This window comes from Rhipicephalus microplus, chromosome 10 (assembly GCF_043290135.1).
Source record: "Rhipicephalus microplus isolate Deutch F79 chromosome 10, USDA_Rmic, whole genome shotgun sequence".
NCBI lineage: Eukaryota > Metazoa > Arthropoda > Arachnida > Ixodida > Ixodidae > Rhipicephalus > Rhipicephalus microplus.
In genome coordinates this window covers 26090275-26104578 of record NC_134709.1, presented here as the reverse complement: position 1 = coordinate 26104578, position 14304 = coordinate 26090275, and the positions used below count along the sequence as shown (strand labels likewise).

At 50.7% G+C, this 14304-nt stretch overlaps 1 protein-coding gene across 1 annotated transcript in view; it reads left to right on the top strand.

Annotated features, from left to right (window-relative positions):
- The first annotated feature begins 618 nt into the window (after nt 1-618).
- The window catches only part of LOC142774896 (uncharacterized), a 63275-nt gene continuing 49589 nt past the window's right edge, over nt 619-14304 (top strand). Inside the window, exons 1-7 of the mRNA XM_075876041.1 lie at nt 619-1119; nt 7656-7810; nt 8600-8765; nt 9799-9950; nt 10853-11109; nt 12074-12352; nt 13571-14086. Of these exons, the coding sequence (XP_075732156.1) occupies nt 755-1119; nt 7656-7810; nt 8600-8765; nt 9799-9950; nt 10853-11109; nt 12074-12352; nt 13571-14086 (1890 nt within the window). The 5' untranslated portion in view covers nt 619-754. The remainder of the gene's footprint in view (nt 1120-7655; nt 7811-8599; nt 8766-9798; nt 9951-10852; nt 11110-12073; nt 12353-13570; nt 14087-14304) is intronic.

The window sequence follows — 14304 nt, the reverse complement described above, 5'->3', positions numbered from 1 at the left end:
GGTCAGATAAAATGGGTGGCACTGGGCGAACACATGACGTATCTCGTCATAGCGGCAGCGAACTACGATCTGGAAGTCAGGTGGCGGAAGTGAGAGGTGACGTTATGGGTAAGAGGAAAGCTTGAGGTGATTCAATAAAAGCGAAGAGCCAAGGCAGAATTTTTTTTTTCAGGGGAGGGGGGCCCTCGATTTTAGGAGAGGGGAACCCCCTTGAAATAGTTGTATTGCAGCCTATATGCTATGGCGAAAAAATATTCGGGGAAAGGAGGCATGGGCCTGGGGTACTATTTTGGACACTGTATAATTCCGCCATAGTGTCAAATTTCGTAATGGCGGTATTTAAGGCCAACCAGGGAGGTCATAGCAGCTCATTTGGCCAATTAGCATCGATCAATGGTGGAATCTGACAACATGGCGGAATTCGACAAGGTCCAGAATAGCACCCCCGGTGTGCCACCGCCTGGTGGCGCCACTGTTGAGGAACAACCTAATGGTAAAACGTTTCTGTCGAATTTACCGCAAATACGCCACTGAGTTTCCTTTGACCAATCTTACTCCGTCTGTTTGCCCAGTCAGGAGCAGTGTTCTAGAAGCGTTCCCTGTGAGGAAGGTTTCACGAAGACAGGCGGGGCCGGTGGCAAAACGATGACGTAGCAAGCGGGACGCTTACGTAGCAAGTGGGAAGCAATGACGTAGCAAGGCAGTCGTCGCCAGGTGGCATCTCGTACAGAGGCAGGACCGCAGAGGGCTGGCCATGCGTTTCCACGGCGTGCACGGGGCCAACGTGCTCATCGACGAAGGCGGCAAGCGGGCCACCAGGCTGGCCTCGTTCTGCGACGCGGTCACGTTCAGCGGCAAGCCCGTGGCCGTCGGGTCGCGGATCTCGCTCCAGCTGACCTCCAACGAGTCCTGGACTGGAGCGCTGAGGCTGGGGCTGACCACGCACGATCCCGCAACCGCCGTTGTCAGTTCGAACGCAACGACCACGACGTCGGGCTCCACGGCAAACGGCGGGGGCGCTGCGATCACGCTGCCACGCTTCAGCTGGCCCGATTTGGCGTCCAGGCAGGGATACTGGATCCGACCACTGCCAGAGCGATGGATCGCTCATTGTACAAAGTGAGCTCTGATGACTATCTATCTATCTATCTATCTATCTATCATCTATGTATCTATCTATCTATCTATCTATCTATCTATCTATCTGTATGTCTGTCTGTCTATCTATCTATCTATCTATCTATCTATCTATGAAAACAGATATGAAAACAATGTGAATACGGTGCTTCGCTGAACCCAATGTTTCTATGTTCTCAAAGAAGGAACAAGCCTTGAAAAAGAGAACTCCGCTTGCCAAAACGTCGATTCCAGCAACACCTAGAATTTTTCATCGCATCAAGCTCCCATACTCGCCTGACCCGCGTTCTTTTATTAAAATCGAATACATAGATGCATAGATAGAAAGAAATCACAAGCAGCACAAAAACGAAAGGCGATTACATAACCTGAACCTATAGTATAGAATTAGGGTGTAAAAAAGGGGCAGGAGCTATAGGCCATTTCGTTCACGCATACTTAATTTTTTGTTGTGAAGCCATTGATATGTGGGGTTTAACGTCCCGAAACTGTCACATGATTAAGAGAGACGTCGTAGTGAAGGGCTCCGGAAATTTCGACCACCTGGGGTTCTTCAACGTGCACCCAAATATGAGCACACGGGCCTATATTTGTTATGAAGCCCGGCAATGCTATGTGTAAGATAGGATTAGGAAGGGCGGAGGGGGGGGGGGTGCGGGGGTCTCTAGATGTCAGCAGCAGACGTGAAGACTATGCGTTGTTGCGAAGCCACCTCCGAAATCCCACCGCTGACCTCCACTGTTGCGAAAGACGGCGACGCCAACACGGTCCCGAAGGCGCCACTGCTTTCAACTCCGCCGGGAAGGTCACCAGCCGTTTGGTAGCGTATGTTTCTCAGCTCGCGACTGCTTCTGCGCAGAGCTGATAAGACGAGCGGACGAGACGACGGTGAGTTAAACAAGGTTTATGTACAGCATATATACAGAGGCGTTACAATTTCGGCACTGGGGCCGACAGAGACTCGAAGAGCCGAGCTCTCCTCTCTAACACATAGGTCAGCTTTTCGCCTAAGACCGCCGACTCACACACATGTCGGCTCTCCGACACGGGGACTCCTCTCACGTAGGACCGCCGATCGCGACGCGCCGCAGGGCTTCTTTTATTTGCACCGGGTCCAACCAAAATGTCCAATCAGAAGCGCCGCTGGTCGTCAGGGCAGATTCCTCCAATGGGGTCGCCGCTGGGCCACGTCAGACCCCCAGACACGAGGACGCCGGCTCGCTGTCACGTGCGCTGCTGACTCACTGCACGTGTGCAAGAGAGGCGCCGCGCGTGTTTACGCCGTTGAGTTGTTCGCTTCATGCGGACTGCGGGCTGGCCTTGACCCAGATTGCCTTTTTCAGAGGCACGGACGTTTGACGGGGACTCGCTGGCATAACAGCACCCCCGCCGCCAGACAATGCACCGGAAAGACGAGCTGCTTCCACGGGGCTCGGATGTCAGGTGCGCTCGTTCGCCACGTCCCTCCAGGTTCGCCTCCAGGGCCATGGGGAGAATACAGCTCCAGACTGTTCCGAAAACACATCCCATTTTTGACGACGGATCCCAGCTCCACTGGCTTGTCGCCACAACTTGTCGACCAGCTTCACTCGTCTCTTCTGACCACCTTCGGTTTCAGCACCTGTCGATGGTTCTGCATCTTGCCAAGAACGGATCGACAACAGACAACACACGACACAAGCAAGTGCCCTCGGTCACCCGACAAAACACCAGACAAAGTATAGTTCAACATATACCTATCTACGTGTCTATCGGAATTTCGTTCCCTCCCTCTACATCAAGAGGCACATGCGGGACACAAGATTCTTAAAATGACAACTCAATTTCTTTTTCCCACGTACAACAACGTAACGAATTAGAATACAACATAAAGTTGGCTCCTTGAGCTCACTCTGGACGAGAGCGCTCAGCTAAGGTCGTGATGAGGTCAAAATTTTGCCCCGAATCGCCAGCGAGAAACCGAAAGGTTGAGAAATTACTAGCTGGAACGCACTGCTCAATGCACCTGCATTAGCGTTTACCTTTCCTTTATTTTTTTTGATAGCGAACGTCAAAGTTGCGCTGTGGAGCAACATGCTCCATCTCAGTAACCGGCCACTTTTAGGCGACGATACCTATGCGGCACCAAGAGCGGCTCACACTTCCGACGTTGCACAGGGGAACAACGACACGGCTTGCTACGGATTGACTCCTCACCGCTTAGCTCGATATCGTGTTCGATCACCCTCGTGTTTCCGGGGCGGTCCGAAAACACATCTCCAAACTCGGAACCAATCTTTCTCAGGTCCTCTTTCTCAGGTCCTCCTTCACTTAAGCTAGGCTCTAGGTTCAACTGTTCCCAGATTACTTTCGATCCCCCTTTGATTACCTCACAAGAACTAAAAATTTCTGCTTCCTCTTCCTCTGAAGCATTCAACAGCTGATTTACGACCGCTTGATGTTCAACGTAGGGTTTCATCAAGTTGGAAATTTTGTTCGGCCGCCTTCCTAATTTAACTTGACAATTGGTATCAGAAAGCTTCGATAATACTTTGGCGGGCCCTTCCCAATCAACCTCAAGCTTGTTCTTTTTGAACGGCTGCAGCAGCATTACCTGATTATCAACTTCAACAGCGCGCTTCTTCCCCGATTTCTCGTAGTGCTCCTTCGACAGCACTTGTGCCGCGTTTTTCTGGCTTTCCACTAGCGCTTCAATTTGGCTTTCCACTAGCGCTTCAATCGAGAGATCCTCCAAACTCCTCTGTTGAATAAAGTTTTTCTCCTCCTCCTCACGCTGCTCTCGAATGAGCGTCTCTCGATCAACTGTCGGCAGCTCGCTCCAACTTTCCGCTACAGGCGAGAGCGTTGCAACCCTCTCGCTCTGACTCAATGGCGCCATGTCGTCTCCCCTTTCTACGGAAACCGTGCCGGTCGGTTCGGCGACGGGCCGCTCGCGTGACTGCTCACATGACTCATGCGGAAATTTTCCTTTCTGGGGTTCCGTCGACCCGCCGACAAGGTCACTTGAGAGTTCACCGCATTGAACCAGATCAAGCTGCCGCGATAGCTTCCGCGCTTGCGATCGCGTGAGAGCCATGCACGCTGAGTTGGGGAAGAACGATTTGCCCTGCTCTTTGAGAAGCTGCTCTGAGTTGTTGGAGAATAGATAAGGAAAACGATCGTTTAGCGCGGCAGACACGGATGCTTCGGTGCGAAGCTCACCGAACGGGCCTTCAATGACAACCGTGGCGATTGGTAAGCGAACACTCTGCTCCTCGGCGACTTGCCTGATCCACGCGCATTCTCCTGTGAAGTCATCCGGAGACACCAATGAAGGATGGACAACGTCCATGGTTGCCGCTGAGTCTCTAAGTGCTCGGCACGTTTTCTCATTGACCCTAATTTCTTGGAGATACGGCTCCAACAACCGAATGTTTTTTTCTGATTCTCGGATCGTTGCGAAGGCAAACTTTTCCTGACAGTTTCTCGCGATGTGTCCTTCCTTTTTGCAGTTGTAGCAGATTAGCGGCTTCCGTTTGTTTTCCGATTCAAATGCCTGTGTGGTAGAAACCTCACTCGATTTCTCCGCTTCCTTTTGCCCTTCCCCTACACTGTCCTTCGTAAGAGACGGGTCCTTCTTGAAATTACGGTGCGGAGCGGGTTTCCGTTGATCAGGTTTCCTTGAAAAGCCCTCTTTCCTTTCATCCTTTTCAACGCGCACTGCCCTGCTATGCAACTTTCGGCGAGTATAATACTCCTCAGCTAACTCAGCTGCCTTGTTTAACCGTACTTCCCCAAGTCTGTCCTGCAGCCAAAGTTTGACATCCTCCTCGATGCAGCGGTAGAATTGCTCCAATGCAACGCATTCCACCACTTTATCGCGGTCGTCATACACACCTTCGCCCTTGAGCCATTTAATCAAATCGGCTTTAAGACGAAACGCGAAGTCAACGTGTGACTCATTCCCCTTTTCAGCATACCGTAACCTTTGCCTGAAAGCCTCGGGTGACAACTTATAACGTCTCAAGAGCACCTCCTTAACCTCGTCATAGCTCTCAAACGCTTCTCTCGACAAGCAAGTTATCGCGTCGGACACTTCGCCGGGAAGAAGAGCTAGCAGGTTCCGCGCCCAAAGAGACCGCTCCAAAGCGTTTCGCTCACAGACGTGTTCAAACTTGACGAGATATTTCGCCATGTCCTCGCCTACTACGAACGGTGGCAATTGGTCCCTAATTCTAAAACTGCTGACCTGAACTGTTGGAGAAGCTACGCTAGGCGCCTGTGAACACTGTAGTATTGCCAATTCTAGTCGTTTCAACTCTAGGCGCTCTTGTCTCTCGGCCTCCTCGCGACGTTCGCGCCTTTCAGCTTCTTCGCGAGCTTCTACTTCTCGCCTTTCAGCCTCCTCACGGCGTGCTTTAATATCCACCCAGGCCTCATCGACTTCCTCAGCCGACACTCCCTCATCCTTCATGATCTCAAGGATCGCTTGCTTTCGTTTCGCACGGCCCAAAGTAATGCCGAGTTCCTCACAAATTTCGATGAGTTCCTTCACTTTAAGGTTCTCCATCGTTCACACTAGCCTCTTGCTGTTTGCCCCTGTTAACAATTTACTTGCCGTACCCACTATAAGCCTACTAGCACGACGCGCAAGCAATTTTTCACACTCCCGTGTTTACCCCCTCCGCATTAACTTCGGTTTCAAAGCACTTCGACTTTGCTTGAAACGATCAAAGCTCACTTCAATGCTTCACACAGCCCTTCTCTAAACTACTACAACCTGAGCTAGAGAAGTCTGGTGAACTGAGGGGAAAACATCAGGCACTCACCGCATCGATGTCGCTGACGCCGGCCGATCCCGCAGCTGCTAACCACTGTTGCGAAAGACGGACCGATCCCACCGCTGCCACCACTGTTGCGAAGCCACCTCCGAAATCCCACCGCTGACCTCCACTGTTGCGAAAGACGGCGACGCCAACACGGTCCCGAAGGCGCCACTGCTTTCAACTCCGCCGGGAAGGTCACCAGCCGTTTGGTAGCGTATGTTTCTCAGCTCGCGACTGCTTCTGCGCAGAGCTGATAAGACGAGCGGACGAGACGACGGTGAGTTAAACAAGGTTTATGTACAGCATATATACAGAGGCGTTACAATTTCGGCACTGGGGCCGACAGAGACTCGAAGAGCCGAGCTCTCCTCTCTAACACATAGGTCAGCTTTTCGCCTAAGACCGCCGACTCACACACATGTCGGCTCTCCGACACGGGGACTCCTCTCACGTAGGACCGCCGATCGCGACGCGCCGCATGGCTTCTTTTATTTGCACCGGGTCTAACCAAAATGTCCAATCAGAAGCGCCGCTGGTCGTCAGGGCAGATTCCTCCAATGGGGTCGCCGCTGGGCCACGTCAGACCCCCAGACACGAGGACGCCGGCTCGCTGTCACGTGCGCTGCTGACTGACTGCACGTGTGCAAGAGAGGCGCCGCGCGTGTTTACGCCGTTGAGTTGTTCGCGTCAGGCGGACTGCGGGCTGGCCTTGACCCAGATTGCCTTTTTCAGAGGCACGGACGTTTGACGGGGACTCGCTGGCATAACAGCGTCCACCAGGCCCTGCTTCCAGGACGTACCCGAGATGACCACACACGCCATTATATACGTCCTCAACTACGCATCATGCTACTGGTCACGGACGCTACTGGTGCTCGCAATATTGGCTGTGTCATAAATTCCACAGCAGAAGATGGTGCCACCAACGCGGCCGCTCACGTCTGCATTTAAAATCAAGCGTCAAAGCCTTCAAACTAGATCACATCCCATAACATAGACTTCAGCTGAAGTTCAATTCATGTCGCGTTCAGCTCAAATAATAGCTTTCAATGAACTTTTCGCAGATAATGTGTGTCCAGAGTGCAACAATGAATATTAACGCGTTTCGTGCGCTGTAAGTAAATAACAATGCAGCGACCCCTACAGGAGGGTTGCATGTGACGTCATAAGCTTGGGGCCCTAGCGGCGCAGGCCGCCATCTCTGTGGTCCGACGTGGCGCAGATGTTCTCTGGTGCGGCACTTTATCGGTTCTGTCGAAATGGCCAGAGGCGACGAGAGGCTTGTGCACGTGACAATGTGCATGACGCTGTATACTGTGTACGGATATAATGCGGCTGAGTGCCTACGCGGGGACCACCAAGATGAACGCGCTGCCGTTCGTATACGCTGGCACCATCTCGGGGACCTCGCCCAGGGTTGTATGGGCAAAATTTTTTTCGGGGGGGGGGGAGCGGGGGCGACTCCTTAATCTAAAGTAAAGTGGGGGCTAATCAGGAAAATGATCATTTTGCATATGTATGCATGATGAAAAATATTTATGGGGGGGGGCGGGCTTGGAGAGCCACTTGGTGGCTACGCCTCCCCCCCCGTGCAACTCTCCCGTATCCCCTCTTTTCCATCCCGTAATGCAAGCTCCAAAAAAATAAACTAACACATAAATTATAATGAATGCAGAACATCTTCGTAAAATTTCTTTTTCTTCTTCACCACAGGCTCACTCTCTACGTGAACGCACAGGGTCACTTTCAGCTTTTCGTAGATAGCGACTACAAGGGAGCGCTCTTCTCCGGCCTACCGACAAAAGAGCGGCTCTGGCTCATCGTCGACCTCTACGGCATCACAGTCTCGGCCAAGTTCGTCGCGCCATGTGAGTGAAGGTTCGAATCGCGAGACACCACCATGACATTTTTTTAGAGGAGTTATGACGCAGACTTTCAATATCTAGGACCAGTCGCTCTAAGTAAAAAAAGACAGCTGTTGAGACCACTGAAAAGAGTAGTGTGGTGCCTGGGAATGTATCAAACATATCTTGAATGCCACGACGTCAAAAAAAAACACTTTCGGTTTCGACATCGAGGGAGCAGTTCTTCAGTCCCGCTCGAGCCATCTCTGAGTGGGATATCATGGAGTTGCCGAAACTCGCGACGATTTAGCGGCAGATCCATCTTACGCTCGTGGTGCGCGGAAGCAACGACGATTCAATTATCGTTTGGTATATATCAATAAAGAAGTGGAGGGAAACATACATTCCTACTTCCTCCGGCGTCGTTTATTAGCGCTGAAAGTTTTATATCAAAATTCGGTACAAGCTAGCCTACCGAGATATCCCGCTAGAGTCAAGTATCGTTACGGGACCCCGACAGAGATTTCCGCAGTTCAGGTTGCATGCAGGAGGCAGACGTTGGACACTCAGTGGAACTGTACTGTCTCGTCCGAACGACGTCCATCGCGGTGGGACAGGCTTGTTCTCGGGCAAGCTAAATTTGGAGTAATTGTAAAATATTTCACGCGCGCTGCCTGACTGGGGCGTCGCGAGAACGTTAACAGTGCATACCAATGAAGTAAATAAAAAAAGAAAACGTCCTTTTTACAGTGTCTGGAAGGCGTGACAATACTCCGTCGAGTGATCGCTGATATAACGACGCGCTCTCCGCAGGCAGTTCGGCCCCGGTGGAGGTGGTTGCCCGCGGTCCAGACGCAGTGCGCGCGTACAAGCAAGCCTGCGCCGAGGGCAGCGTGCCGCTGTACCGGACGCGGCTGTACATCGTCGGCTGCCCCGGCGCCGGAAAGACAAGCCTCAAGAGGGCTTTGCTCAATGCTGGGTAAGACAGACGTGGCATCAGGACAAATCGAAAACTGAACTCGCGGCTCATAGGTCACCTACAGCTCATAAGCGTTCCACACCTGACAGATGCCACTGCATAATGCCCCTGCATGCGTCAGGAGCCGGCGGGCCTAAGTGGGGGGGGGGGGGGGCATAAGGTTTACCCTAGGTTTACCAACACTTAAGTCACGCCGTAAGTACTTCCGTCTCAACCTATTTCACAAAATCTTTTACACGAATCCAACACTTATAAATGATATTTTTCTTCCCCCAGATTATGTATCACCACGGTTCGACCATCATCTTAAAGTTAAAGTTTCCATCTGCCGCACTAACACTTGCCATGCTTCTTTTTTGTCTCAAACAAGCAGTGACTGGAACCACCTTCCTGCCTCCATTGCTGTAATCGAAGATGCTGCCGCCTTCAAAATTGCAGTTATTGATATATTGTTGTCAGACCACTCCTCTCTATATTTCCCTCGGGCCCTGAGAGTATGATAATAAATAAATAAATAAATAAATAAATAAATAAATAAATAAATAAATAAATAAATAAGTCTTGCACTGGGAGAATTCTGGTTTGAGTTAGTCGGCACTGATTCACAATTAAGGGTATACTTTTGGCGCAAATTAAACGAAAACGCGTAACCTGTGGACACATTCGGCGCCCGTCCTGTTTTGTGTTATGTGAGCTCGTTCGATTCGCACTGAAAGTGTGCTCAGTCATGTCTTGCACATTCGTGTGAAACGTCCCAGCCAACTAACTCTTTGTCCGTTAAGCAGCAGTATTGGCTGTTCTAGCCGGTCATGTCATGGCAGCAAAACGAACGCTGCCTGTGCAAGACGCCCCAACCCCCTCCGGATGCACCCCTCCGTAAAAAGTTTTGCGCACAGTTCTTACATGAATGTCTGAATGTTGTTCAATGCCGGGTGACGACGGGGAAGAGACTACTTGAGACCTATAGTCATTGCAGGTGTGAAGGACAGGATGCTCAAATACTCTCACCATTTTTTCAACCGTTGCTGACCAGCAATTCGGAGGTGGCTGGCGGGGAGAGGTCTCCCGTAGACGCCGTCCACTGCTGCCGGACGTCCGAGAAAGGCGACGGAGCACCGTGGACGGCACTGCCCACAGAGCTACTGACGAGGACACCCGAGGACGTCGACCAAAATTGGGTGGAACGTGAGGGCACGGAATGTTATTTCAGCGCGGTTAAGACCCGTTCACACCTGAGGCTACCACTGGTCGCGCGAACATGTCTTCAGTCGCAAAGCGATGGTCGCAGGTGGCCACTTTGGTTGTAAAGTGCCTGCTCTGGCTCATTCGGTCACTTCTCGATTTTAAAGTAGCGCGACTACAGTCGCAAGCCCACGAACACCTGAGATGCGCTAGCACCAGCTTATTTTACTGGGAAAGAGCTACGCGAGCAGACGCGCATTAAATTTGGCGACGGTTACGAGTCGCACGCAGATGTGAGCATCGGTCGCCTCGAGCCACTTTTTGCTCGCCGGTCACAAACGGTCACGCGACCAGTGTCGGCTGTCCCGGATGTGAACGAGCATTTAATTCACGCTTTTTACTTAGCTGTCGACGGGTTTCGCATGCGAGATGTATGGAGCAGGAGACGTCAACGTTTGGCGAACGCGTGACGAACCGTGTTTTACAACGGGGCAGTAAAGCTTTTCATTGGTCAGTGCGGCATATAAAAGTAACTGCTTACCCTTACTAAGATCACCTTGTCAATTTAGGCTATCGGCTATCATGGCACGCAGAGAGAGACTATCTAGCTAATCAGAGTCATCTTAATTAGGTTTACGCTAACACCGTACTAGTTATGTCTGTTACAAATTATGGCTGTAATATAAGCCTGCTAATTAAGGTTATGCTAATTAAGACACACAAACACATACCTAATTATTGCATCTTGTTAAGATCACGACAATTAACAACATCACATAAGACCATTCTAATTAAAATTTCGCAAATAATACAAGTCAGCCACAAGCTCCGCTGTCAATGCAACCTTTGATCAATAGTGAAAGCTGCGCATATTCCCCCCCCCCCCTGATTTTTTTTTCCCGCAGCGGACGTAGGTCACATTAGCGACGCCGAGTACCACCAGGCCGTGGCGCTGAACGTGGTGCGCGAGATGACGTTGCAGCAGCGCAAGCGTCAGCACCAAGAAGACCGGCGGCGACTGCTGGGCTCCACCAGGAGCTCGGTCAAAGGTCAGGGAGTGCTGCGGCACCGCCACAACCACTCGCGGCACGCCGGAGTGACCGAGGGGTCAGCCGGCGGAGCGGGACAACACGGCGTCACGACACGATCGACTTCGGTCAAGGCCAGTATACCGCGCATCCCCTGCAGGCGCGAATCATAGTGGACTGCCTCCAAATGTGTTAAATTCTCAAAGTACGGCTCCGGGGCACTCGATCTTACATTAAAAATAAGATAAAGTAATACACAGTTTTGTGTGAGTTTCAGATAGTCCTAATCAGCGTATAATTAAAGAGTAATATTGAACACCGTATTGCACTTAATTTACATAAGGAGACTTTAAACGAAGGCCGTGAATGTACGCGTCATTACTCTTTTTGTATTTCGAGCAACTATGTATTTCAATTATTCTTTATATGTTTCTCCTGAAACGCGACACGTGGAACGAGCCATCGAACATAGCAGCGTTCTCACAAAACAGATCAGCTACAGTCACACGCAGCGAATTTTGGCTAAGTCAACAAGCTAACAATGCGGAGGGTTTTCTTTTCCTATGTACGATGCATTTTGTTCTTTCTTGGCCATTTACTTCTTAGAGATGGTGGATTAAAAATTTTAATCAATGAATCATTAATCGTTCATCGATTTAGCCTTTAATCAATGCATTGTTTTCGACATGTTTAATCAATTGAAATTTTGATGGGTGCCTTAAAAACGGTATTATTTGTTTGAAAAGCATCCTCTGTGTGTGATCTGAAGTCTTTTTCAGACGCGCTAGAGATGACATGCGCACATGTTTCCTTTTTTGCGAGTTCAATTCAAGCGGATTCGACATGCCCTTTTTTGCGAGTTCAATACAACCGGATTTGACTAATACGAGGTCTTTCTGAAAGCTCACCCTTTGAAACCATTTGATGCTCCCCAAAGTACGTACGCCCTTTTATAGACGAACCACGAGCAATGAACTTTGACTATATTTTGCTTTGGTGAGGGCGATACCATTCAGACGTACCTTAGTCTTGTAAATGTCACGCACTGCAGAGTCATGATTACCGCGACAGTCACGACGGCGCAACTGCCAATCGCAGTCGACGCATGCGAAGGACGCGTCCATGCCGTCCAGCTGGGAAGGCATGCCCCAGGACCTTCCGGTCGAAGTGGTGGCGCTGGTCGAACGACTGCTCAAGGAAGCCGAAAGCAAGCAGGACCTTGACGCCCGGGAGACCGAGAAGGGACCTCGGATGACGTCATCGTCTTCTGGAGGCGGCAACGCTGGAGCGTCCGTCACAGCGCAGGCGACCAGCAGTCAGGTGACCTTCATGATATGGGACTTCGACGGCCTGCCGAGGCACTTCATTACCCACCAGGTTAGTGGAAAAGAGTGGCCTTCTGTCTGTAAGGCTCACTCTACGTGTAATAGCTATAGTCTTGTATATCGGGTGCGAACACTAGACCGCGACTACAAGACATGCTAAATCACAAGACAGAACTCACTTAGATACCACTTAGAACTCATCGAGATATCAATGACGTATAGTCAGCATGTTTAACCCTATAATGTCCACGATCAGTTATGCCTTCGGAAAATTTTTAAGGAAAGTATGAATGAAATTTTGTTTGATGCATAATTAGTAATAATTGGAAATAATTACTATCACAGAATACGTAAATCACTGTACCTTGTTTATAACATGTGAAATCTGCAACAGCCGCTAATCGCGACACCTGTATTAGTTTTTAGTATATTTATTGAGGTATTCTATTCAACGTATCAAATATGATACAGCGGGCATTAAAGGGTAAAATCCACAGTGCACTCAGCGTAAAAAAAAGAACGTGACACACGAAAAAGCTGTTTATTTCCGCTGTATCGACAGACATCCTTGAACGCTAATTTATGACCCGTTCCAAAAGTTGCACACTTGCGCTTTGAACTTCGAACAAATGCCCCCCCTCCCTCTCCCCCCAGTTACATATTGCTGATAAATTCAAGTTTTCTCAGATCTAGTGGTCTCTATACTTTTGACGCTGGCCATACGTCATTATCTGACGAAACAGCAATTTTTTTTCACCGATTGTCAAATACCATATTTTTGTTTGTTTTTTCGGCGAAGTAACGGGAAACTATACTGGCGCGACCGCGGACAGTGACAAAAGTTTCAGCGAACGCGTAACACACCGTGTTTGCTGCATCAGAACAGTATCACATCAGCGAAGCCATCGCAAGTGCCACGAGGTCTTGCGGCACAGCTCTGTGTAGTGGGCAAGGGTCCATAGCTGAGCATTTTCGCAGTCATCGCCAATGGGGTACTTCCTTAATATTTTATTCATTATAGTGGGCCACTCACATTAATGTACTATTTACCTACAACATCTGAAAATGTTGCCCCTTCATATAGAAGTTCGTATAGATGTATATATAGTATAGACGTTTATATATAAGTATATATAGTTCTATACGAAGGGGCAATACACTCCTACTCGGCCGACCCGGTATGTGAACGAGGAGAAAGAAGAATACTCCCGCTTCGGCTAGTGCACGTGACGCGCCGTTCTCCGCAAGGCGCACGACTCGCCGGAACCAGATGCACCGTCGCCAGCCGTGGCACCGAAAACAGCAGTTCTTCGAAGGCCAGGACAGCCTCGAGTACGTTCTGCTGTTGTCCGGCGTGCTCAGCTTCCAGTTCGCCCTGGCCCTGCTGTCCTACATCGCCGAGCGCTACCACGCCATGCCCCAAGACGAACCCCGCACAAGCCTGACGGACCGGTCCTTCCACCAGGGACGGCGATCTCCGGTCAAGCGCGAGTCCCTCAGACCTCTCGTTCACGGCGAGTCCTTCGGGCGGGGCCTTGACGACGTGCGCGAGCGGGCGGCCTACCTCTACGACATGCTTCCGCAGGGCTTCCGCAACTCGGCGTTCGCGCTGAAGCTTCGCGGGATAACCGTGTGCGGTCGTACGGGTAAGACGTGCGTCGGTCTGGACGCCGGTCTCCCGCATCGGCTCATCGAGAGCGCGGACCTGGCGGAGTTTGCCGAGTGGAAGAAGCAGGCCTGCTCTTTCGCGGAGACGAGTGGCGAGAACGGAGCGCCCAGGAGAGCGGTACCATCCACAGCGGCAACGCCGACTTACCAACGAGCACCTAAGCTGGACTGCCAGGGTTGGGGAAACTGGACCAATGAAGGCTAGCGAGGGGTCCGCGGGGATGGACTGCGAAGTGGAGGGTGGGTGTATGTTTCCCATAGACTTGACTGTTATAACGTTTTGTATCATTTATTGTAATGTTATTGTATCCAGTCTACTGAACACGTATTTGGAAA